The sequence below is a fragment of the Lampris incognitus genome, chromosome 4 (genome assembly GCF_029633865.1).
Source record: "Lampris incognitus isolate fLamInc1 chromosome 4, fLamInc1.hap2, whole genome shotgun sequence".
Classification (NCBI taxonomy): Eukaryota; Metazoa; Chordata; class Actinopteri; order Lampriformes; family Lampridae; genus Lampris; species Lampris incognitus.
This window is the reverse complement of record NC_079214.1, coordinates 16,196,398-16,223,371: the sequence shown is the minus strand read 5'-3', so window position 1 is coordinate 16,223,371 and position 26,974 is coordinate 16,196,398. Positions and strand designations below refer to the sequence as shown.

Sequence of the window (26,974 nt, the reverse complement as noted above, 5' to 3'; positions counted from 1 at the left end):
TCTATGAACAAGCACACATTTCCACGAATTTATTTTTTATGTAGAAAACATGTGTGAGACCTTGATGTTAGGTGTGTAGAGGTTTCTAAGAGAAGCCAGCGCAGCAGACAAACTGTCTGTGCTGCAGTTCACCCACAAGGCTTGCAGAACACTGGAGGATACTCCTGTCCTCTTACTCAAACCCTTGGGGAGAGGGAGCAAGAGAGAGAGAGAGAGACAGAGAGAGAGAGAGAGAGAGAGAGAGAGATTAATGTGTGAAGATGGTAGTCAACTCCACTCACAAAACCTGCAGTACACAACATCCTAAAGCTCTAATAAAGTCATGGTCACTGAGTACACAGTTTGTGTTACCTTGAATATGTGGGCTTTGAGGATGTGATGTCCCAGCTCCATGGTCTGCTGTCGGTTCAGCTTCCCCTCCTGCCTCGAGAACATAAAGGCCAGGAGAGCATGGCCACTCCTGGAACATGCACATATAAACATGCACGCACGCACGCACACACACGCGCACACACACACACACACACACACACACACACACACACACACACACACACACGCGCACACACACACACACAGGTAAAGACACACACTGACACTTACAGTCATAATCAGCTCATTAACAGAGGCTTTCTCATTTGAATTAGCATACGTGCACCCAAAGGAACTTTAGTCTAACTCAAACCTCTCAGAGGATCCATATTGAGAAGAATTTGATGATTGTTCTCGGTATTCACAACTGACTGATACAGTGCATGTGTGGGCAAACCGCTGGCTGCTATGAGGCTGTACGACCTTCGAATTTTTTGCAGACTCACCTGGGATCGCAGAGGAAGTCGTTGCTCTCTCCATCTGCCCTCCACACCAGCCACTCTCTGAAGGAGGGGTGACACAGCATGCGTGTGCCGTCCCTGCGTCTCACCTGCAAAACGAATTGGAAAAAGGAAAATTCTGAAAAGGCAGAAAGACAAATTAAGTGACAGCATTTCGGCCAATTGTGTCTGTAGGGACGCCCGACCAAGCCGGAGGTAACACAGGGATTTGAACCGGCCATCCCCATGTTGGTAGGCAACGGAATAGACTGCTATGCTACCCAGATCCCCAGCATTCTTTTTTAATAACGAAACAAATGCACATTTTGGCAACTAGGGCCAGACAATTGCCTCTCTTATTTTTCAAACAAAAGCCCGAATCGCTCAGCTCCACTTGGCACCCTTGTGCCAAAAGCCTCACCATGAATCTGGACAAGCTGTCCAGTCTCTGCTGAAAATCCTCCCATTCCATCTCCCCTTTCACGCTGCCCGCATTCTGCGCCCTGAACATTTGTTCATCGGTCAGTGGGTGCAGAGATGCCAGCGCCACGTTTAGCACTGGCAGTACCCGTTCAAAGACCTCTCCATCTGGGACGCTCACGCGGCACATCAGCAGGTACACCTAGCGGGAATTAACACAAGTAAACGCAATTTGAACAGAAAGCCGTACCACAAATGTATTGCGATGGATTTTCTGCCTCATATGTGGCAAAGTATACATGCAAACAGGATGTAACATAAATTATATTTTGAATACATTTCCCCGGGATTTAAAATTGATTCTAGTGGGACGCCGATGTCCAGTGAGACAGGCTGACCTCTGACAGGGAGACAGGTACCACCAAGTAGTTCCCTCCTTTAATTGTCAGATGACCCTTATGGAACAGGTCCAGGATCAGCTGTAGGTAGAGAATGGAGCCGTGGCTGCGGGTGCACAGGTGACTGCTAAACTTGCTGAGGAGCAGCGGGTCGGGGGCAGAACCTGTTGGTGTAGTGACATTAGCGGCGACCTGGGGGCTGCTGCTAACTCGGTGCTGGATGTAGTCACTGAGATCAGCTCCCAGATCACTGCTGTCGGGTAGGATGTCCAGAGAAATGCCGGAAAAGGGTAGAGGAGTGGTGATTTCCTGGAGGAGGATAAGACAGACAAATTATGGATGACAGAAATCCCTCTGCAAAAGCCGAAGTATTTGGTGCCATGCAAAGCAACCTCTTGGAACTTATGGAGGAATAGATGCTGATTAGAGGGCTTGTTCGAGTGCATGTTAGCCCGACAGTGGAGGAAAGCTAAATAAGGAGTCAATGAGACAGTAGTACCAAATTCTAGAGAAGCCTGTAACACTGTTACTGGAGGGAAAGATAACACTGACCATTCCTCTCACCCACCCACACACACACACACACACCCACACGCACACGCACGCACACACGCACACACACACACACACACACACACACACACACACACACACACACACACACACACACACACACACACACACACACACACACTTTATTATTAAGGGGATAGGGGGACAGAATATTTAACACAGTGTCTCTGGTGCAATGACTAAGGAAAATTATGAACACCAAACGCAGCATCCATCCTCAGTTTCCTTCTCCCCTGACTCATACGGGGCCATAGAATACAGTACAGTAAAGAGTGTGACAGTGACTCAAGCACCAACATTGCCCACAGGTTTCTCTCAGATTCATGTCCCATCTCCTCTCTCACCATCACCAACTGCACAATACCGGTCTAAACCTGCTCTGATGAGTAAAAAAAACAAAACCCCACATTATTGGGAGTTAATTTCTGTTCCGCTTCAAGCGATTCATTTGAGGTCATGGAATGTGCTGCAATTTAACCCCTTTATAGTTTTCACTAGGCTGTGTGAGAACAAAGTCATCATTGAATAATAGTTCTTCCTGTGAATGGTCCAGTGAGGGTGAATAAAACAACTAGTATGAGCGGTGAATATTCATCGCAGCAGGGTGTTGATGACTTTATAACAAGGATCCTTAACTTTGAATTTTTCACATCTGAGCTCCTATATTCTTGCTGAACTTACACCTCTTGCTAAACTGACAAGTAAAAAAAAAAAGGAATGGACGCAGACTGTGCTGCGTGGTGTCTGTCCCACAGCACCAACCCTCTTATGCAACTGGGTGGCAGGCAGTCAGGCTCCAGACTTCAGACAGGCTCCCAGTAGTATTACCAGCTATTCGGGGTGTAATCCAGAGGCTGCATTTGAAGGTTTGGCCCTGGCATTCGGCAGATGTGTCCTACGCTCAGTGAGATTACCAACTGGACTGAAAGAGGCGAGTACCAAAGCAGCCTGGATCAGACTAAGAGGCGGTATTGGTGCCAATATCCATACCAGCTCTGCCGCACCAGTTAAACCATTATGTCTTGCTACCCTGGGAGTGCAAGCAGTATCAAGCAAGATATGACTGCACAAAGCTGTGTGGCAGCATGAATATAAATGAAATGCTGGGATATACTGTAGATGCTCTCACCACCAGGCCCGTCCTAACTGTGACCACCATCTTGAGCCAGAAGGGAAACTTGGACATGATCTTGGTGATAAAGGTGGCAATGGTGTCTCCATAGTCGGGTTTGTGGAACTCTGCTTCATTGAGACTGTCGACCAAAATGACGTAGTCTTCGTCTGGTAGCTTCCTCTCTATGCAGAGAGACAAAGAGGGAGAGCGAGACGAGAGAGAGACAGAGAGAGCAACAGAGAGAGTGTGAGAGATGTGAGAGACAGAGATGAGAGAGAGAGAGAGAGCGAGAGAGAGCAAAGTAGAAACCCAGATACATTAAAGCAGCTCAATGAAGACAAGTCTCTGAAGTGATGAATAACAAAAGAGAGATAGTATTGCAGTTTTAGGATATATCTCTTGGAGATTAAAGTGGGAGCTGTTCAATTTTCTAACAGATGACCTTTTTTATCTTGAGAAGAGCAGCAGCCCTTCTCTGATATTGATTCTCATAAAAGTAGCGGGGTGCCATTATAGGGCATTGGGTACAAACAGAAAAAACCTAGGACATATTCATCACATTTCACATCATCAAGGCTGCCGATGCATCCCTGCGAGCCTGTAAGGGCTCATATATTCCGACACAACAGCTCTTCATTTATTCTAACTCACTTAATAGAGATGGAGTTGACACACACTTCTCTGCTCAGAGTGTTGTGGCCTCAGCCATTATGACACATTGATCGGGCTGACTGAGTGGAGAGCGAGACAGGGGGCTAACAGACAACCCTGCAACATTCTCTCAGGAGTAGTTTGTGACCTTGAAACCCTATGGGATGCCGATGACTCACTAGGGCAAAAATAACACTCATCATTTCCTTATGTAAATGACCTGACATCTGTTTTAGTCATTAGCGTTTCAAATCATTGACATTAACTGGAAAAATCGTTTATTTAGCTGGTAATATGCCATTTCACACAGGAGAGAGCAGCAGCCTCCGTAATTGCAAGGCAAGGAGCGCCGACAGTTTTCTACCATGAAACTGATACCATTTGAAATTTGGAAGGTTTTTAACCGAACGTGTATTTTTGAATGTGTGCGTAAGTGAGAGTTTATTACCCTTGCGTAGTCTGCCGAGGGGCTCTAGGATACCCTTGCGGAAGGCCGAGATGGGGTCTTGGACACAGGAGCGCAGACTGAGTGTGTTCTGTAGATGAAGTTCTTGCACCAGCAGCTCTCTGTAGGGGGTGAGCTGTGGTGCTCTGGCCAGCAGGGCGGCGACACTATGGACAAATTCGGGCACTAGGCAGGTGTAGGTGTTATCAGCCTGACAGAAATGGTAGGCTACGACCTAAAGAGAGAGAGAGAGAGAGAGAGAGAGAGAGAGAGAGAGAGAGAGAGAGAGAGAGAGAGAGAGAGAGAGAGAGAGAGAGAGAGAGAGAGAGCAATAAAGAGGTATAAATGCATAGGGATGGAGGAGGAAACATAAAAGTGTGAGAACGACCTCATCAAAATGTTAGCATGAATGACTGTGAAATACAATAAGACAAATATATAACTGTGCATTGCTCATAGAAGACTACTCAGCAATCACACAGAGAGCTGAGTCATAACCTATTTTCTACATATGAAGCTCAATGAGGGGGCTCTTAATTCAGCTTCACACCCTACCGCGTACTATTCCCTACACAGAGACAGTCACATCAATAACCGGTTTACTTGGTTTAATCAGCAATCGATTGGAAGGTAAGCAAAAGTCTGAGGGATGAGGTCCGAGATGCCATTTTAAAAATAAGCAGGCTTTTTTTCAGTGCAAGAGTATCCACAGCTAAACTGAACAAAAGCATAAAATGAAGGATGAGAAAAAGGACAACTGGCTCCTTGGAGATGACTCCAATAATTTGTCTTACCAGACGCACATTAGGGGTCAATTTATAAACTGTACTGTATTAAAGAGGAGAAAATAGCCATCTTCATCAGTTTCCGTGCACAGCTTTATATGGTTCATATCTGAGCCGGTTACTATGATGGAACGAGATGTCCACATGTGGCGTTATTGACGATTTCACTTCTAAACAAACAGCATTTATCACAAGTATTCTGACTAGTTCCCATGGAAACTGTTATTGAGGCCAAGTTAGTAAATTTAGAAGCCTTCCCATGTCACATCAATACGTGACGCAATCAGCAGCATGTTCGACAGGAGCCTGAAGAGAGATGAGAAAGTACCGCGGCTCCAAAATCCTCCGCGTCTCCGAATTGACGGACACAATTTTTCGAGGAAGTTTGTACGCACATTTGCTCCCTATCTGAGGTTCAAAGCATGGAAATGTGCTCTCTCCCACTCCGTTTGCCCTTTATGTAAATGATTTGGTGCAAGAAATTAAATAATTCAGGCCAATTTAGGAGTCAGGACGGATGACAAAGGATGACAAATTATATAATCTTTAATATTCTTTTGACGATATTGTTTTATTTGCTGAATTTAAGAGTAACCTACAGGAAATACTGCGTGTTAGTCTGTGTTGAGCGAGCGAATGAGGTGGTGGTAGTGCAAGAAACGGAGATTAGCAATAGACAATGAGGAAACTCATTAATTAATATGAATTTATTAGCTGATTGAGCTGGGAGAGCGCCCGGCTCCGTGATAAACAGAATGAAAGTATAAATTGGGATTTTTATGCTATTTGCAGCTTCTGTAATGCAGGAGTATGCCCAATTTTATTCTATGCCTTAGGGGTTTGGAGGACTTCAAGGAAAAGCAACTCTTGTTCAAAACTGAGCCGCGTGATTTTTTTTTTCCGCCGTATGCAAGTTTGCTTCCTCATCGGCCACGCAAGGCCGTATGAGGTGTTGTAAAACAAACCTGTGGAAAGACAGTACACTATCACTGTTCAGTCTGAATGCCTGGGGAGAAACCGATCAAACACTTTTTCATCTGGGATAAAGCCTTGTTATCCATCCATGGTCGAAGGAAACCGTTTTCTGTATTTACCATTTCAGATATTCAGCACGTCTTCAGCAATAGCATGCATTGCAGGATGAAGCTGAGGTCGTTATTGAGGCATGCAGAGCAGCAGGCAACAGGAATTTGCAGTAAGACGACTCTTAGAACCAGCGTTCACACGAAACCGCACTACTCAACAGAGACTGACACCACCTGCAACTTGCAAAGAAGCAAAATGTCTTCATGAGCATAGCTCAGAACCGGTGCCTTGCCGTTTGGCAGCTGAGTTTGGCAGATTTAAGGGTATGTCTGAGGAGCAATATCTATGCACCACTTTGAGATTTATGAGATATTGAAAATGCATTTCATTTTGTATTTCATTGCACTAGAGATACAGCGACTCAAGGGAACCCATGTTTTAAAAATAAATAAGCAAAAAAAAAAAACAACCCCCGAACCATTTAACGCGACGAGAATATGTTAAGATGGTGCTACAAGGGAGAATTTTTCATCTTAGCCAGGTTTTATAGTAAGATCGTGGCGGAGAAGGCAAAATGTTTTATACTCATTAACAGGACAAACAACTCACAGTATTGTAATGAATTTCTTACATTCATATTATAATGTGTAAAACAGCCACTGTGTCAGTATAATGACTGCATATGTACATATATGTATCGATTCCCTGGATATCATCACATAATAAATGATGGAGGAATATTAGGAATAATGCATAGATAACACCATTTCTAAATCCTCAGGATTTATAGAGGTATGTGATATCATTGGGAATTGAAGCCAAGGAGAAGTTGGCTTCAATTCAATTTGAAAGATACAAAGTATCTTTGAAAGATACATTGTATCTTTCAAACAATCTGTTTGTTTGAAAGATACAGTGTATTTGGAGGAGTATGGCCATGAGTGAGGTTTTGGATATACTCATCTTGGTATGGATACGTACTGTCTGTGTACATTGATATTTTTTTTCTCCCCAATTGTATCCGGCCAATTACCCCACTCTTCTGAGCCCGTCCCGGTCACTGCTCTACCCCCTCTGCCAATCCGGGGAGGGCTGCAGACTACCACATGCCTCCTCCGATACATGTGGAGTCGCCAGCCGCTTCTTTTCACCTGACAGTGAGGAACTTCGCCAGGGGGACGTATTGCGTGGGAGGATCACGCTATCCCCCCCAGTTCCCCCTCCCCCCTGAACAGGTGCCCCGACCGACCAGAGGAGGTGCTAGTGCAGCGACCAAGAAACATACCCATGTCTGGCTTCCCCACCCGCAGACACGGCCAATTGTGTCTGTAGGGATGCCCGACCAAGCCGGAGGTAACATGGGGATTCAAACGGGCGATCTCCGTGTTGGTAGGCAATGGAATAGACCGCTACGCTACCCAGCTGCCCCCCCCCCCTTTGCATACATTGATACTTGTGCTAATATACAAGTTTTTTCCACTTGTACCACACCCACGAGCGTCTACTTTTGTTTCCAGTAATCACTGTAAAAGAGTGTCTTATAAGCCCACGAGGACTGGGCATCTTAGACACGCAGGGCACTTGAATCAAATTAAATCGAATCATGTAATCTATTTGTAAGGATGTAACCTCCTCTTGTCTGGCTTCAAAATGCTACTTGGGGAATAAATACTGCATTCACAGTTCCCTGCATCACTGTTTAGGTTGCCATATTGTATTGTTTACCATTGTGGTATGGAAAAAGGAAGAAAGAAAACCCCGAGGCTATCAAAACAACCACAAGCTAAATTCCCATCTGCATGTGAATTTCTTGTCCTCCATTAAAAAGCGTATATTTCTCAGCAGCCCTCTCAGAACGGAGATAAATCAGTCTCAAATGGCAAAACAGTGTGTGCAGGCACGTGTGTGCATGTGCATACATGCACACCATATGTGTGTGTGTGTGTACGCATGCATACGTGTGTGTGTGTGTGTGTGTGTGTGTGTGTGTGTGTGTGTGTGTGTGTGTGTGTGTGTGTGTGTGTGTGTGTGTGTGTGTGTGTGTGTGTTGTGGGCTACCTTGGCAGCCAGGCATTTGACAGCTTCCTTTCTGTCTGCGGTGGGATCTGCAGCCCCAGTAGGAGCACTCTGGCTGGGCTGGGACTCTTTGTTGAGGGGAATGGACTCAGGGGGCTGGTTGGGGGCTGCTTTTGCCTGCCTATCTCCACCTGGATGACAGAAGCAACAGCAAAAAGCCCAAAGCTGGCAATTACTGTAGGAAAATGAGGTCCCTGGGTTGAACAGGGGTAACTCAAAAATGGAGTCTGTGAAGGAAAACATTCATATCGTTGCAATTAATTGGTGTTTCTTTCAAGCAAGACTGATAAATATATGAAGTCATTTTGCTGCTTTGTGTTAAGTGTTGCAGCTTGCCTCTAATCTAAACAGAATTTGAGATGGCTCTAAATATACAGTGCAATACCATGCAATGCAATTTTTTGGGGGGGGATTCCCCCCCCTTTTTGTCCCCAATTATACTTGGCCAATTACCCTATTTTTCTGAGCCATCCCGGTGACTGCTCCACCCCCTCCGCTGATCCGGGGAGGGCTGCAGACTACCACATGCCTCCTCCGATAAATGTGGCGTCGCCAGCCACTTCTTTTCACCTGACAGTGAGGAGTTTTGCCAAGGGACGTAGCGCGTGGGAGGATCATGCTATTCCCCCCAGTTCCCCCTCCCCCCTGAACAGGCTCCCCAACCGACCAGAGGATGCGCTAGTGCAGCGAACAGGACAAATACCCACATCTGGCTTCCCACCCTCAGACAGGTGTCTGTAGGGATGCCCGAGCAAGCTGGAGGTAACACGGGGATTCAAACTGGTGATCCCTGTGTTGGCAGGCAACAGCATAGACTGCTACGCTACCCAGACACCCCAATGCAATTATTTTTTAAAGCAGCATCAGGTAACTTTTTTGAATTACGGTGCTTTTGGTTGTCTTTTACTTTAACTGTTGCAAGTTCAAGGAGCGTTATTTTTTTTCTTCATGGCACAGCACATTTATTTTCAAGCCACGTCACAAAAGACTATCGCAGGCTTTCACAGACGAGGTAAAGTAAAATTGCTATACTTACGTGTGCTGTAGAGTAATCCCTGTATTTTCTCGGAGGTTTGGTGCCGGCGACAAAACGCATTGTGAAAACAAGGCTCCCTAGTGAGGCGATTTGAGTTCTGCCACAGCCATCACGCTACGCCACCAAAATCAGTTTAATGATATGTTAATGTACAAAAGTTACCCGGTGCCACTTTAAATAACGGTGCACAAATTATATAAATTGCACGATCAAAGAGGGGCACAAACTGAGAGAACAGTTGAGGGAAAAGCACATTCGCTTGTGAGATCGGCAGATTAAGCAGACAAGAAAAATGCAGCACTTTTGGACATGAAAGACTTTAGAGAAGTCATGTAGATGTGAGCTGAAACGTTCAGCTGGTTGGAAGCCGCTGCCAACATTTCATATTTGGCTGAATTATTAGCAAGCTTCAACCTTGCAGTGTTAATAATCCTACATATTTAACTGTTGTTCATATGTTCAGTTGTGCACATCCAGTTAATAGCCCCTTTGGAAAACAAATGTGGCTCCAAAGGCAATAGTGTATGAGAGCATGCAAGAAAACTGTCCTCGTGCCCATCTCTGATTCATGACAGGACTCTAAATGTGGCACAGTCATTATTATTTCTGCAACGCAAACCTTCAGCAAAAGACGGCACTCAAGTGTTTACAGTGTGCGAAAAATTCCAGCTAGGAGTGTGGGAGGCTGCGGAACACTTTCTTCACTGCAAAAAGAACATGACCAGCGCCACTTAAAACAGTCTCCACCTCCTGCTGTTCCCATCAGCGGAGAAAGACTGGAAGATGAGACGTCTACGTCTGAGCCTTCCTCCAACATACCGCATCCTTGTCTTGCATACTCAGGGGTTAGATGAACTTCTGATTTAGTATTCACACACACACACACACACACACACACACACACACACACACACACACACACACACACACACACACACACACACGAAATGGTTTCTACTAGAGCTGCAGGGATTGGTGGGGAAAAATCGTATCGCGATTATTGTGTACAATATCGCGATTTGCGATATAATAAACAAATTTATACAAAAACAAATTTGTCTTGTTGCCACGACATGTAGCGACTTTAATTTTTCATGTTTTACACAGGACCTCTCTCTGCTCAATGTCGCTGATATTGAATCAAAAATATCGCCATATAAGAGGTCGCGTTAGCTTGCTCGTGGTCATCGGTATCCATTTTTTCCGTCCCGCTGGTCTGCACACGGCACACCGTATAGTCACGTGACCACAGACTGCGCGCGCTTCACTGCCTAACCAAGAGACTGATTGGTCGTCTCTTGATTGTGGGCGTAGATATGCAGACTGCGCACAAACAGACGTTCGCACGCGCAGATTTTATGATTTAATCAAATCGCAGCCTTTTGCGGTTATATAATTGCACAGGCTGACATCGCAATCGCGATTAGATTAATCGTGCAGCACTAGTTTCTACACTTTTTTATACAAAATCCCAAGTCTTACATTTAGGGGAGGAGCGGGGGCTACGTGAGGCGGCGCCCCCCTGTGGCGAGCGCCTCCCGTGGCAGCTGAGTGTCACCAGCCGCCAGACGATGGCCGTCTTGCCAGACCCCGCGTTGCCCACGATGACTGCGCCGCGGCCCTCGCAGCTTTTATTCTTCTTCAGGACCTCCTCCAGCCGTGCGAACAGCCAGTCGCGGCCCACAAAGGGCGTCTCTGCGGTGACGCCGGGGACCTCAAACAAGAGCGGCTTAAGCATGATGTCAGCCTGCTTGAACGGTGCCAGTCTCGCTGGGCCAGGGTACAGGAAGAGAAAGAGAGGGAAGATCACGTCACAATCGTGCAGAGGAGCATCGGCGTGCAAGGTCAACTCTTACGATTCCGAACAACAGATTCCGCACAAGTCTTCAGGCATTACTGCACCGTGCAGCAATCAAACAAGGATTTCCTTGAGCATTTACCCCCAGCCTTTTGCCCCCTTTAAGTACCTCTGGAGTCATCGTTCGTGCGCCCTGCTGTATTATGTTTGCGAATGGGGCATCTTTGTCCGGCCACCCTTTGGTTGTCCAAATAACTCAAATCCTCCAGTCTAGTGGAGCTGGTTGCTGTGGGGGAGGGAGAGAGAGAAAGAGGAAGAGACAGAAAGACAGATATTTAACAAATCAGAAAATGTGTGAGGACACGCAGACCCCACTCGTTTGCGGCTGTATGCAACAGATGGAGAAATGAGACATTGCCAGTCCTCGCTCCCAATGAGGAATAGGAGTCTGGGGAGTGCTGAAGAAAGAATAAAGACCTTCTCAAACACAGTAATCCCACATTAATGTGTGTCTGATACTGGCCAAAGATTGTGTGTTATCATAAATATCACAGCACTAATTTTATGTTAATCGCTGAAAATACATATCTATAGGCAGATAAAAGGTAGAAATATTTCAGCTATTCCCAACACGGTAACACACAGAGACTGCTGCGATCACTCAAATAAGCAACACAATGCTCGCACAAATGAAATGCCATGCACGCACTGTAAATTGAGAACATCAAGCAATCAAAAGCCATTGGCTGCTCCACACAAAAGCTCATTAGGGCGAACAAAATATAATCACACACAACCTCTCTTATCGCTCTCTCTGGCACACACACACACACGTTCAATTTCTTACGCAGTCACCCACCACCGTATCCACCTGCTCCCACTATAACCCGGGCTCACTTTTTACAATGCTCAGTCCATTTGTATTTGTAACCCCCCCCCCAACCTGCTATGAGTGTGCTTTACAGGATTCAAGATTCAATACTTCATTGCCCTATCAACAGAATTGATTGGAATTTGTCTTTGTGAGCTCACTTAAACACAAACACATAGAACCACTCACTTATAAAGCACACATTAATTAATTACTTAATCCAAGGTAAATAAATAGATAAAAATCCAAGCCATAGAATAAAATGCTCATGAAAGCATAAAACAAATGGGTAGAATAAATTAAAAATCTGCCCCATAAAAAGATTATGGATAAAACACCAGCACCTGTAGGGCAATTAGCAGCAACATCTAACGACCACTAGATAAAGTGCTTCAAGTGTATAAGTGCATAATAAAGACATATGCCTTACTGCACAGTTATTTAAACCTGCCGAATGACCTGCAGTGCTAAGTTTAGAATGTTAAGGAGGCGAATGGCTCCAGGATATGTGCTATTCTGGAATCTGGATGTTCTGGTCTTAATACTTTTAAGTCTTTTGTGAGAAGGCAGGAAATTAAAAAGGTTGTTAGCCGGGTGGGAGGGGTTCGTTAGACCTACGTATATGGCCTTTTTTTGTAGTCTAGCCTTATAGATTTCTATTAGGGGTGGGAGAATGCATCCGATAATTCTGGATGCTGCACGTACCACTTTATCCAACTGTCTCCTGTCCTCAGCTGACGTGACACCGTTTCTAACGTAGTGGTTCCAAGACGGTGGTCAAGGTAACTCTTGTGGACCCTTGAGTGGATCCCAAGCAAAATCAGTTCACCTCGAAGTAATTTTATTTACTGGAGGTGGTAACGGTATGTATATATTCATAAATTTGGCTGGTTTGTAGATATTTTCATTCTCGTGCCAAGTAGGGTCAATCCCAGTCTACAGTAAAGAAAGGCATGCAAATGTTAGCTTTAATTTTAATCAGAAGCTCTCTCGGAGGGAATTCCAGGGAGCACAATCAAGCTGCTTCTGTCTTGAGGGTCCTTTGCATGGATAACACTTAAGAACCTGCTCTAGTCTGCTGTAGCCTCTCTCTTGTCCACTTTTTCTTCTCTCGTAACAAGGGGAAAGCTAATCCATGCGGTTTATAAATCCAAACCTGGCAGGGAACCAGCTAACTAGATTACACACATTACATCCGGAAGTGTCTGTGCCGGTTAGGCACTCTAGGGCTGTAATGATAGGAAAATTTCCAAAGCTCAGTCATAAACAAAAACAACAACAACACAAACCCTAAAAGGATGTCACTACCTCTCAAAAGAAAAAGAAAAAGAAGAGTTGAGCTCCATGTCAGACCATCTGAGGACCAGGAGAAATACAGTGATTGTTTTGAATTTAGTTTTGGATTACACAACACAAACAGCTCCCCTGACAAAGCTCTGATTGACTTGTATATCACACAAACAAATGCTGCTCAAGAATAATGTACCATCATATATGAAACATGGCATTTTCCAAACTGAAATCCCCCGTGAAAGCTGGCATTACTGCTTCCTCTAATCCCCTCAGATTGGGATAAAACAGGACCAAGTCACGTTGCACTCATCTGTAAAATACTGTAGATTGACAGCACATCAAACAAGCATCAGATGAAGGTCATCTCCAGTGCACACGATGACATCACAGCCACACTGTCGCGTAAATGTTTAATTCAGTCATGGGTAATCTAGGGACATCTGAGGGAGCTGCAGTACATCTCAGAGCTTTTACTGGGGTAAAAGCTTTAAAGCAGTAATTATGAATGCAGCTTGGAGATACCGGCCAGCCTCATCCTTGAGCATCTTTTCTGATCTCGAGACTAATCACCAACAATAAATTCAGATGTTGTCAACTGACACACGACAAGAATGCATAATAGTACTATTTAAAGTACCAGGCTGACGCAAGCCAGTTGTGCTCCAAATGTGCTTCATAATAATGATAATAAACTTTATTTGTATAGCACTTTTCTAAACAGGGTTATAAAGTGCTTCACAGAACATGATAAAACAGTTAAAAATGACAACAACAAAAAACATTTTAAGAGAATTAATTAAAAAGCACTACCAAATAAAAACATAAGATAAGCGCAAAATGGAAGACAGCAATTTGTTAATTGAAACAATTGCAAAAATAATTAAAAATAAAAACAGTATAGATAAATGAAAACAAATAAACATTTATAAAAGCTTTCATAAAAAGAAAAGTTTTAAGATGAGATTTAAAAGAAGCTAGAGATTTGGCTTTTCTTAGTTCAATGGGAAGAGAGTTCTATAGTGTGGGGGCTCTAACTGCAAAAGCCCAATCACCCTTTGTGACAAACCGAGACTTGGGAATAAACCAGCAGGGCTCCATCTGCAGATCTTAATGGTCGAGAGGGCGTATACCAGCTCAATAAATTGGAAATATATGTAGAAGCAAGACAATTTAAGGCCTTAAAAGTGAGCAATGAAATTTTAAAATCAATTCTAAAAATGACAGGGAGCCAGTGTAGGGAGGCAAGCACAGAAGTGATATGGTCATGTGTTTTTGTCCTGGTAATGAGCTGAACAGAGGCATTTTGTACAAACCTCAGATGGTCGAGGGAGCCCTTTCTGAAAGTGCGTTGCAATAATCAAGCCGAGGACAGATAAAAGCATGCAAAAATTTTTTTGCAGATCAGCAATTGATAAAAATGACCTAATTTTAGAGATTACCTTGAGCTGGAGAAAGCATGACTGAACAACATGTTTGATTTGATTATCAAAACCGAGGTTAGCATTGAATATTACCCAAGATTCCTAGCAGACTGCTTAAGTTTACCTGACAGACCACCAAGATTAATACCAAAAGGGCTGATGGAATGTGGGGGACCAAACAGAATAACCTCAGATTATCATCATTAAAGGCAAGAAATGTTTTCAGACATCCAGGATTTAATTTCAGAGAGGCAAGTTTTGAGATTTGCTAGGCCTCTAGGATGTATGGGTTTCAGTGGCAAGTATAACAGAATGTCTTCAGCTTAAAAATGGTAAAACAACATCATGATTTTGAATGACCTGGCCAAGAGTCAGTATGTATATAGAAAACAGAATGGGGCCAAGAACTGAGCCTTAAGGGACACCACAACTCAACTGAGCCATCAAGAGCATAATAAACTAAGAGCCGAGCCCTCGATGCTGCCCTCTAATATAGACGTAGGACCCCCCCCCCCCACATCCTCAAGCTTTTGTTAATGTGAAGTTGGTTGTAAAGGGTTGAAAGCAGTTTACAGGAGAAACTGTCAAGACATTACTGTGGCTTCATGCATTATTCAAGACGAGAGCCAACCTGGAACAATCTGAATCGATTGTTGAACTGTAATTACAGGTCGGAAATTTGAAGATAATTTCAGGTCTCCGATTTATTCAAACTAAGTACTGGTGACACCACCGCAAAAAGTATGAAACTAAATGGCAGCATTCATAGTTAATACTAAGAGAGAGAAAAGTGTTCATAAACATTTTAATGCATATTTGGGTGTGTAATTATGTGATATGTGTTATTATCATTCATGTTTTGGATTCAATATTGGAATATGTGGAATTTAAAAGTCACAGTATCTTTCAGCCACTTGTTTCCTAGCCATCTTAGGTAGATAACCTTAACTTGCTCAAATTTGCTGTGGATTAAATTACAAGATGTCTAACAGCATCTATGTTATTGTTGTCGACAATAGATTCCAAGCAACAACAAAAAAGAAAAGAAAAAAAGACAAAGGCACAACACTGTGTATTTTGTCTTTTATAAAAGGGGATGAACTACTTAAAACATTGCAAATGATGACGTTGAGTCCCTTTCCCCTCATTATCAACCAGTTTTAACCAACTTTGCAATCGGATGTTTTATCATTAATGCTTTCTTGTATATACAGTTGTGTTTTTTGTGATTTGTCTTCTCTTCATCCCCATTAGTGACTCAATGTCAGAGTGGTTTCCATCTCCATGGTAACAGCAACTTCTCTGATTGGTGGAACTCAGTAAAGGACTGTTGGAAATATAGTACTTCACCAGGAAGTTCAGGGATAAAAAAACAAAATCTTAAAAACAGAGTTGAAATCAGACTAATTTATGGCTTCAACAGAAACATCTGCCATTTTTTCAGAGTGTTGTAGCTCATGGTAAGTCTGCCTTTTACTGTTAGTACATCATAGCTAATAATTAAAGGTCCTACTATGAATGGGTGATTTCTTTCTTCCGGAACCCGACTCTTTCACGTTCTGAGCTGCCTTGAATGCAGCACCACTCGTTAGGGCAGGGGTGTCAAGCTCAGTTTTAGTAAGGGCCACACTGGGAAATGAGAATCACATCAAGGGCCAGGCTTAAATAGCTTATTGACATGCTTTCATTTCAGTAAAAAAATAGAAATAAAATATCTTTGGTTATATTGTTGCATTTCCCATATAGCCTTCTCACAAGTCATCAAACATTTTTTTGCTTAGCCATCATAGCATTTAGTCAATCAGAATAATGCATTCTGATTACATTTTTACAAGTAGGCTACCATACAGCCAACTCACAAAAATCTGTTTCACAGGCCTGGATATTACAATGCAGTGGCTGTGTGGGACAGTTAAAAAACAAAATACGTCCTGATGTAAAAGAAAAATGATGAATCTTTAAATATCGCTCTTTCCCATATTTCTACAAGTCTCTCATAAACTGTTTCACAGGCTTGAATATGACAACACAATGGCTGTGTGGGACAGTTAATAAAAAAATAAAAATAAAAGATCTTTGATCATGTAGTTTACAGCCTAGTCTTCTGACATGCAATCAGCTGCATATCTACAAGTACTGCTACTACTAGTACTACTACTACTGGCTACTTTCGGCTGCTCCCGTTAGGGGTCGCCACAGCGGATCACCCGTTTCCATTTCTTCCTGTCTTCTGCATCTTCCTCTGTCACACCAGCCACCTGCATGTCCTCCCTCACCACATCCATAAACCTCCTCTTTGGCCTTCCTCTTTTCCTCTTCCCTGGCAGCTCCATATTCAGCATCCTTCTCCCAATATACCCAGCATCTCTCCTCTACACATGTCCAAACCATCTCAATCTTGCCTCCAAACTGTCCAACCTGAGCTGTCCCTCTAATAAAACCCTAAAAATTACAAATAAACTTTAGTGAAGCAAAGCTCACATGCAGCCTATTTCACAGACCTAAATATGACGCATCAATGTTGGCGTGCCAATTAACTACATAGATTGGCCTATTTCCAGCCACCAGACATCTTTTCTTTGTTGCAAATTCATCAATTCTTGGCTTAAAGTCCTGAGCTGCAGCCACTTTCAGAATGGAGGCAAGATGTTTGTCTATGAGGTGGGATGTGTGAGAGGATTTGTTGATCTTCATCGCAGAGAATATTTGCTCACGCAAACCCTGAACATGCTCAGGACAAGAAGGCAGAGCTGTGGCATCGTGTTTGGGATGAATGGCGCGAACTCGCCCTCCCAAACTGAGTCAAACTTGGTCCTCAGTGCACCACTGCACTGTAATTCTACCAATTCTAAGTGTAAGTGCTCTGGGGCACTGTCCACATCAACTGCAGATGGATTTGTAAAAAAAGCTCAAACCTGAATTTCTGAGTCTCAAAGTCGGCAAACCTCCTGCCGAATTCTGCTTTGAGTGTCTTCCGTTTTTCCGCACATCTCTCACTTAAGGAAAGCAGTGGTGAGCCCGTTTGCAAATGACTGACAGGTGAAAGTGAACATAATTTACCTGCTGCATTTGGTTCTCCCACAAACGCAGTTTTGCTTGAAAGGCTTTCACTGCGTCATGCATGTCCGTAATCAGCTATTTGCGTCCCTGCAGACGGTGCGCCCGTCTGTCTGGTTTGGCGCGTGCGTCGCTGTGCAGAGCACAGCTACAACTAGGTGGGCCAAAATTATTGAGAACCTAAACTGATATGCGAGCCAAATCAAAATTTGCAAGGGGCCGGATTTGGCCCACAGGCCTTGAATTTTAAACATGAGCCTTAGGGATTCTCTTCTTTAATAATAGTAATCGCCTCAGTAATAGCCTTCATAAATTATTAAATGGATGTTAAAACCAGCGGTAAGTTATTTTTTCTTCCCCCTTCCTAATAGGAATCCTGTCTGCTCTTACGGTTTACCGTGGGAAAGGTGAAGAGGTTTTCAATAAAAGTTGTAATATTCCTAATCACTTCTACGCAGGTTGTGTTGATGCCAGACATCACTGAAACACTGTTGGGCACCATTTTGAATTTTACAGAGTGGGGCGGTATGGCTCAGGAGGTACAGCGGGTTATCCAGTAATCGGAAGGTTCCTGGTTCAATCCCCGGCTCCTTCAGACAGCGTGTCGAAGTGTCCTTGAGCAAGACACTGAACCCCCAGCTGCTCCTGATGATCAGCTTGGCACCTTGCAGTGACAGGCTCTGCCATCAGTGCATGACTGTGACAACTTCTGGCCTTGCAATATACTGGCAACTGGTAGTGTTCACTCCATGTAGTGCTAAGTGCTAAGTAGAACACTGTTAGATGGTGCAGTGAAGTTTCCTTCTGTCTCACACAGCCAAGCCAAATCCCACCTCCTCTGCACCACAGAGAAGACATAGTAAGGGCCTGCAAAATGTTACCCTACTAATGCCTCAATCAATTTATCAATAAGACATTCAGTCACCTATACTAGTAATCTGAGATTCCCATGGGAATCATTATGATTTCACCTAATCTAACAGTCATCATTCAATCATAACTGACTCACGCACGCAAACCTGTCAACAAAATTCATCTGCTGTGTAATTCAAGATGAGTTTTCACCAACTGATGGTGGGGATCATAAAATGGGTCTTCCCAACCTTTTACCTCGATGGCAAATATATATATACCATTAGCTTCACACATTAGATTATAGGTGTAGGGGTTAGAGCATTGTCGCCTCACAATGAGAAGGTCCTGGGTTCAACCCCATCTATTTTGAGTTTGGGTGGGTTTCCTCCAGGTACTCCATATACATCCCATAGTCTAAAGACATGTGTGTTAAATGAAATGGAGATCTAAATTGGCAACAGATATGAATAGTGTGGTCTGCTCCCATCCTGAACAACGTAGGAGGGCAAAATTACAATTTTCAGCTGTGACAAATGGATCAATAAAGTAGAACTAACGTCCCTTATGTCCCATTCTAACACAGTTATGTGTTTGGAATTGATTATTCTTATAGCATGGCCACAGAGGACACTCATTTATGATTGGCTGGAGGGTGTGCGTTAAAACCATTTTATGCACATGTCGTTCAGCTCAAGTTTAATTACTGCTCTTAATTAATACGCTGGCCACGAATTTGTTTTGTGACCTTAGCAATACGCTGAATCAGTAGCAAGCCCAGTAAACATTCAAAGCTTTAGCTTAGCAGCTAACTTTTGCATCATGAACTCTTCTGAGTTCAAAATGTTCAACGAAAAAAATAAGTGAAGGCTTTTGCTGAGTTCTTTGCCTCTGCGTTGTGCATTAAAATCCTTTAACACAAACCTCGTCATGGATTATCCCTCACATTCAACCTACCATAAATACACACTTAGTAAACATACCAGCCACAGAGTTTGGACGGGGCATCACAAGGGAGGAGGTGCAATGTGTGTGGCGTTGTGGGAGGGGTCTCTTCGGTGGGGGCGGAGTCCTGGGTTGATTGATGTCGGTTCGAGGTAAGGCCTCATCTTTTGGGGCGGTCGGATTGTCTCTGGAAGGTCCAGGAGGGCAGTCCTCGTGTACGTGGCCTGCAACCCCAACTCCAGGGCTGTCATCCTTGACCAGATCCACACTGGAGCAGCTACGCCGCTCATTCTCAGAAGAACTCGTGATGGTGGCTGAATGACGGGCCAGAGAGAAAGCAGGAACAAGAAATATAATCCCTCTGAAGCAGTGTGCAACTTTATTTGTCTTAAGCAGTAAAACTTTTGAAGAATTGAGCAATTAACAAAAGATTACCCCCACAATTTAACATAATCCTCAACAGGCATTGACAATGAAAGCATTTAAGAGGATGTCTATGCAATAACAACAACAACAATGGCTCCCAACTAGTCAGTACTCGTGTATAGTCAATGAGTGAGGCTGAAAAAATTATCAATCAAAAAAATTTATTGTGCTGGATAACGCGCTTTGCCCTCTTGTACTTAACTATAAATACAAACTCTATTTAGGGAGAAAAGAGTGTCCTATTTTAAGAGAATCAGACCCATAAGCAACAAAGACAGCAGTGTCCCAGTTTTGACAGGAGGGAGCTGAAGCCTTGAGGCTGAAGTGGCACAGGCAAACTAGAAAGCTAGTTGTGGGGTAGGGGTAGACAACTGACAAGGACTCAGAAGTACGATGAAGCTGTGTTTATCTGTCTACCTCTGTGGCATCCTACAGTCATCAGTGACAATTTCGGATTACTGATAAGGGAAGTCAGGCTTTTGCAGAGATAAGTGGGCCACTGATGTTTTCCGTGTGTGTGTGTGTGTGTGTGTGTGTGTGTGTGTGTGTGTGTGTGTGTGTGTGTGTGTGTGTGTGTGTGTGTGTGTGTGTGTGTGTGAGTGTATACACACACACGTGTGTTTTTTCACCATAACTACGGCTTGAATTCATCTATTTGACCTGCTTGACCTTGTGGCAGGCTGATTCCAATCCATCCAAACTGATACTGAGGTAATAAAGTGATATTTGAAAAGCCGCCTGGCCTGATCTCACCATTCACACAGCATTAGGTTACTCAAATCTACCCACATCACAGATAAGGCAAGGATCTGTAAGAGGATATATATGATGGAGCACTTACATATGATTCCACTATCTTTGCTCTCCAGCGTGGAAGTTGGGCTTTGAACCGAGCCGGTTGTGTTACCAGCGAACTGTCCGGGGCCAGGGCCAGGGGCCGGGTTGGGTGTGGGGCTGGACAGAGTCCCACAGGGGCTGATGTTGGAGCCACAGCAGGGCACTACCGGCAGAGGAAGGCCCACCGGCTGCCCACCGGCACAAGTGCTCAGAGTGGAAGAGGGGCTTTCTGAAGAGGGCGATGCAGTGCTGCAGGTCAGAGTGGAGCTGGGACTCCCCCCCTGGGCGGGGGTCTCACACTGAGGGAAGGACAAAGGGATCAGAAATGGACACAGTAAATAGAGACAAGGTCAGGGGAGTAGGCGGGAGGGGGAACAAAAACAAGATGTGTAAATGCAAAAACAAATGGAAGATAAGAGTAAAGGTAAGTAAGAAAAAGGTATGTAAGAGGAAATGGGAGGGGGATGGGAAGGGATAGATTAGATCCATTGTGTACAAAAAGAAAAAGGAGGAAAAGACAAAACAGATGTAAATAATCCTTCGCAAACATCTTTGGTTAATCCGCTTCCTAACATTACTCACATCTTTGTCATGCAATCATGCAGTTCGGCCAAAAATAAGGTTCCTGTGTATGTGTATGTGTGTGTGTGTGTTTGAATAAGTGCATTTTGTATGAAAACTGTGATGATTTTTGTATATTTGAGTATGCACATGCACGTTTTACCACAGTACATGTACTGTTTGCTAAAACGTGCATGACCATCTCCGTCCACCCTCCTCTACAAAGCCTCATCTTGGCACCACTGCACCATGTACAACTGCAACTGAATAAATCTTCTATCATCACGAAAACAATTTGTCAGGAATTAAGAAAAAAAATCTTTTTATCAGCCTGATGTTCAGCTTGCTGTTTATGTATTTCAAATCACACAGGGAGCTATGAACCGATTGTCTGGGCCTCGTGGACACGAACCTTCATAAATCCACGATGAACCCTCTGAACATCCAATTCAATTTCCAAGCCAAAATGTGGAGAAAAAAAGAAAAGAAAAGAGAATCACCAGTGACAAGGTTTTGTGATAACAGCCATAAGCCTCTCAGCTCCCCATCCCCAATGGGTATGTATAACAAGGTTCATCGCTGGGATGAGAATTTGAGCATATAACAGTTTTTTTTGGGTTTTTTTTGTTTGTTTTTTTGCTATTCTGACTGATAGATTCAAATACTTCTGTGGAAAAAAAATCAGGAGATACAGAGTTCTAAAGAATTAAATCATTTCCCCCAAAAATATCCGGATTTTCCTCACAAAATAGATATTTTACTGGCACTGAATACCTCAAATCACACAGGCATTTTATTCCTATATTCACAAATTGAATGACAGTAATTATAAGCCACGTGGTAGATGTATGAGAAAATCTAGCCGTTTTAACAAAACCCTTAAAAAGGGCAATCATTTTTTTCAACAGGTAATCAAGAATTTCAACATTTGTCTTTTAATACTTATCTTTTTAGATTCCTGTTCAAGTGTACTTTAAGAATATGACAATATGCATAGCAGGGCTGCTCATTACCAACCCAGAATTTCTGCACCAATGAGACTGCAGGGAGACAAAGCACAAGAGGCAAAGCAGCTGGGCCTATTCCCTCTATACCCTACCCTCATCTATCTTAGCCTGGACAACCCACATTCCTCATATGTGGTTCACTATCTTAGTGAAACTGACTGTATCTGGAGCTCAGGTGGTGGAATGAGGCTGAGAAACTGGGCCAAGGCTGAGCAATGTGAAGACACAGACGCAAAGAAACATCATAAGCATATATACAATAAGACTCATAATGTGCTGCTAAGCCTACAGCTATTGGCTACAGAGGATTGGAGCCATGTATTGGAAGGTAGCAATATAATCGATACATCATGTGCCTCGACATTTATGCCCATCTGCTTCCCCAAAGAGGTTTTTGGCAAGTCATTCAAACGTTCTTGCAGCATAAATGTCTACATTAACGTGCCTTTCTTTTTGCATAAATAGCTTGAGAAATATGCAAAAGGTCATTTTGAAATGTTTAAGGTGAGGGAAATTACTAAGATCTATCTATCTATCTATCTATCTATCTATACTACCCCAGGGAGGGAAATAACCCCAGATCTATCTATCTATCTATCTATCTATCTATCTATCTATCTATCTATCTATCTATCTATCTATCTATCTATCTCCACTCCAAAACTCCCATTCAAATGTTATGACAGCAGGAGATGGGAGGATCAATACACGGCCCTACCTTTTTTTCCCTCTTGTCCTCCATAGGAGAGCTAGCTGTGCCAGGGGTTGCTTCTCCCAGTAAGAAGCATAGTCTGGTCATCAGTTCCTGGGTAGAAAGGGAGGACCCTAGCTGGGGGTCCACGTGGACGTCTGGAACATAACACAGATCCAGGACAGACACATATGCAAATGGAAACAAGTAGAAATCACCACCTAACTTATGCTCAGCACAGCTCAGCTCACCTCAGACCCCTCCCAATCCTCCCAACCCAGCAGCCTCGCCAGTAGATGATGTGCAATATATGCATCCGCCGGTCAACATGGCCCCAGCTGCCCTCATTAAGAATGCATAGACAGTGGCTTTTCAGTCCTTGGCTGAGGAAGCAGTGCGAGGTTGTGTTTGGTTGTGTGTTTATATACGCACACACTTGCCCGGTGCTCTCAGTTAAGAGGCGAGTTGTGAATGTCAATGAGCTCAGCATCGACTCTACGGCAGAGAGGAGTGTCTTGGCTCTGCCTTGGGTGTTGGTGCTAGAGAGATTGGCTGACACAGGCCATGTGGCACATTCATTTATCACATTTTAAGGCTCCCTGATGCTATGACCCCAAACGATGGCTTCACTATGGTCCACGCTTGTCTGAAGAATGAAGAATCAATCGTTTTTTTTAATGCCATATTGCTGTGCTTTTCTCAATTGAGTGACATTGTTCTTTTTTCCTCAGGTCTCATTTCTATGCTTTAATCAACTGATTAATGTGCACTTCGAGCAGGAATATAAAAAGGCCGTGTGAGGGAGGATTGGACCAACTCACCACTCTTCAGGCAGATCTGAGTTCAATCATCTCATTCATTTTTCATTCCCTCTATTGATTCTATCTCATTCTTTATTTTTTCTGTCCAAATACATCCCCATTTGCACAGAAATGTACACTACCTCGAAAAATTAATATTCAAGACAACTGTGCGGCAACAGAAGTTTTGCCTTGTTAATATCAGGATCCGTTTTAAATAGCAAACCTGCCCATTTTAAGCCCATACATTATTCAGGTTGTACAACCCTTTTAGCAAATATTTACTGTTACAGCACAAAAAAAAACAAAAACAAAAAACTGTTGAGTGGTTACACGAGAGAGAGAGAGAGAGAGAGAGAGAGAGAGAGAGAGAGAGAGAGAGAGAGAGAGAGAGAGAGAGAGAGAGAGAGAGAGAGAGAGAGCAAACTTTGCATTTAGTCAGCAGAGCACTGAGATCCAATCTGGAGTAATATGAGGAGAGGAACACTGAATGTCCAGCGCTATCCATCAAACCACATAGCAGTTGCCATTGGAAACGGGAAGCTGAGAGGTGCCTGGCAACAAGAATGGAACATGCTTCATACAAATTGTGCAGCCTAAGGGCACCCTTCTAGTCTTAAACAAATTATCTAACCGGGATGTAAGTATTTACACCCTTTTTGGTCATATATAACCTCGGCGGCGATAAAACATGACAATAAATGTAGGCATGTGAACAGACGTGACATCACCAGTACACTTACAAAAACACACTGATATTTTCAAACCTGCATTGATTTGACAGGTAAAACTAAACCCACAGCCTTTTTTTGACTAAAAAAAACTATTACTTTCTACCATCCATTCACACGCACTCCCCCAGCACACTCTCTCTACCTTTCCTCTTTTTCTTCCCTCTCACATCCTCCCTCCTCTTATTTGAATCACTCATTCTAATTCAGTGTCTGATCAGGTCTTTGGGAAAGGAAAAAAAAAAGGACACGAAGATAATCACGCTCATGCATTCTCATTCTCTCACCTCTCTGGTCTGCCTTGCTACGACACGAGGCAAAGACAAGAGCTTCTCTCGGATAGGAAGAGCCATCCACGTACTCCAGCTTCTTTATCAGTCCTTCAGCCAGAGCAAAGAGGGACGAGGGAAGAAAGGAGAGAGGGGAGAGGGAGAGGAAAGAGGGAGGGAGGGTTTATGGGTGGAGATAGAGAGGGATAGGAAAGAAAGTGTGCATGAGGGAGAGAGAGAGAGAGAGAGAGAGAGAGAGAGAGAGAGAGAGAGAGAGAGAGAGAGAGAGAGAGAGAGAGAGAGAGAGAGAGAGAGAGATTAAGCTTCCCTAGATGAGATCTGTGGTGCAGAATTTGAATTGTGTCCCATGGCTAAAGCAATGCATGTGTGCATGTGCACAGAGTGTGAGGCATGTATGCAAACAGCACAAAAGTTACCCCACTGTGGGTGTTTATCCATAATATATTAGCATTGCTAATGTATGTGCATTGTAGTAGGACCAAAAGAGCATGCCTATATTGGTGGGCATAGGTGTGTCTGTGTGTGATCTAAAGCTGTGCAAAATAAATAAATAAAAAAGGATCAACTCATGATCAATGGTGTGAATACATGGAGCAGGATTTTGTTTACCCAAACCCTATAGAGATGAAGGTCATTGAGACTGATGAAATGTTCCCAGTGCTAAAATGTTCCAAATCTCCGGATCAAAGCTCATTCCAAGTATAAATCATGCATGTGGGTGCATGTTAAGATACTCTGCGCAGCCTAATGTTCTAATTGCATGACCATCAAAGAAATGACAGTCATTATGTGAGCTGTTATGCCCCCCCCAATAATGCTCATTAGGTATATGAATTGGTTCAGCAGTTGGAGATATGGATGCGTATGGCCTCAATACAATCCAACACGCTCTCTTGCCAATGTAAACTATTGTACGCAGTCACATTCACAAGTTTAAACGCCTACACTTGCTGAAGCATACTGCCATCTAGTGTCACCTTCCCTAATGCAACTTGTTCAATCATTTAATCTGAGAATCTGTCACTGGCACTTGGGCCCTAAGGGCACGTATGTTCTGGTATTCATTGTCCCCATGTATGAAACGTTTGTGTGAAAGGAGAGAAGCACCGATAAATGCAAGTCTCTTGCCACCTTTGACAAAAACCCCGATGGGCTTTTTTTGTTATTTGCTGCGTTTTTAGATTGTCAGTGTTTTGTGTACAATATATTACAGTGGTTGGGCGGCACGGTGGCGCAGTGGTTAGCATGGTTGCTTCACAGCAAGAAGGTCTTGGGTTCGAGCCCCAGGGTTGTCCAACCTTGGTGGGTCATCCCGGGTCGTCCTCTGTATGGAGTTTGTATGGTCTGCCTGGGTTTCCTCCGGGGGCTCTGGTTTCCTCCCACAGTCCAAAGACATGTAGGTCAGGTGAATTGGCCGTATTAAATTGTCCCTAGGAATGAATGTGTGTGTGTGTGTGTGTGTGTGTGTGTGTGTGTGTGTGTGTGTGTGTGTGTGTGTGTGTGTGTGTGTGTGTGTGTGTTGGCCCTGTGATGGCCTGGTGGCCTGTCCAGGGTGTCTCCCCCGCCTGTTGCCCAGTGACTGCTAGAATAGGCTCCGGCATCCCCACGACCCTGAGAGCAGGATAAGTGGTTAAGCTAAAGGATGGATGGATGGATACTACAGTGGTTGAGGATCCAGCTCACCTGGGGACTTGACACTGGAGTGTGAGGGTACGATGAAGGACTGGCGGGGGAGCAGAGGGGAGGAGGGCAAAGATATGGACACACCCTTGGTCAACCTCAGACGTTTTCCTGGGCTTCCGGCGCGGACTCTGCCTCGATCCTGGAGATGTTTGCCACCACTTCCCACCTGCAACGTATTATGGCTGTAGACTTCGTCACCTGGGCAGGAGGGGAGGAAGAATAAAAGAGAAAGGGCGGCGTAAATATAACGCCGTCAAAAGTGTCGAGCCGATCCAATGAGAAGAGAAAGAAGAATGAAAGAGTGGCCAGATTATGTTTCACATTGGGCTGTGAGATAGGGAACATCTGGTTTTAGTTACTTTTATAACCACACAT

General features: G+C 43.9%; 1 protein-coding gene across 1 annotated transcript in view; it reads right to left on the bottom strand.

Moving 5' to 3' along the window:
- The window catches only part of LOC130111349 (protein TANC1-like), a 41,198-nt gene that overhangs the window by 12,728 nt on the left and 1,496 nt on the right, over positions 1-26,974 (bottom strand). The window contains exons 2-17 of the mRNA XM_056278508.1: positions 26,600-26,797; positions 24,914-25,006; positions 23,123-23,253; positions 20,841-21,135; positions 19,612-19,887; positions 11,304-11,420; positions 10,819-11,106; positions 8,418-8,431; positions 8,283-8,351; positions 4,417-4,648; positions 3,333-3,499; positions 1,631-1,939; positions 1,234-1,434; positions 819-922; positions 352-460; positions 61-183 (exon numbers count right to left, since the gene is read on the bottom strand). Coding sequence (XP_056134483.1) covers positions 61-183; positions 352-460; positions 819-922; positions 1,234-1,434; positions 1,631-1,939; positions 3,333-3,499; positions 4,417-4,648; positions 8,283-8,351; positions 8,418-8,431; positions 10,819-11,106; positions 11,304-11,420; positions 19,612-19,887; positions 20,841-21,135; positions 23,123-23,253; positions 24,914-25,006; positions 26,600-26,797 — 2,726 coding nt within the window. The remainder of the gene's footprint in view (positions 1-60; positions 184-351; positions 461-818; positions 923-1,233; positions 1,435-1,630; positions 1,940-3,332; positions 3,500-4,416; positions 4,649-8,282; positions 8,352-8,417; positions 8,432-10,818; positions 11,107-11,303; positions 11,421-19,611; positions 19,888-20,840; positions 21,136-23,122; positions 23,254-24,913; positions 25,007-26,599; positions 26,798-26,974) is intronic.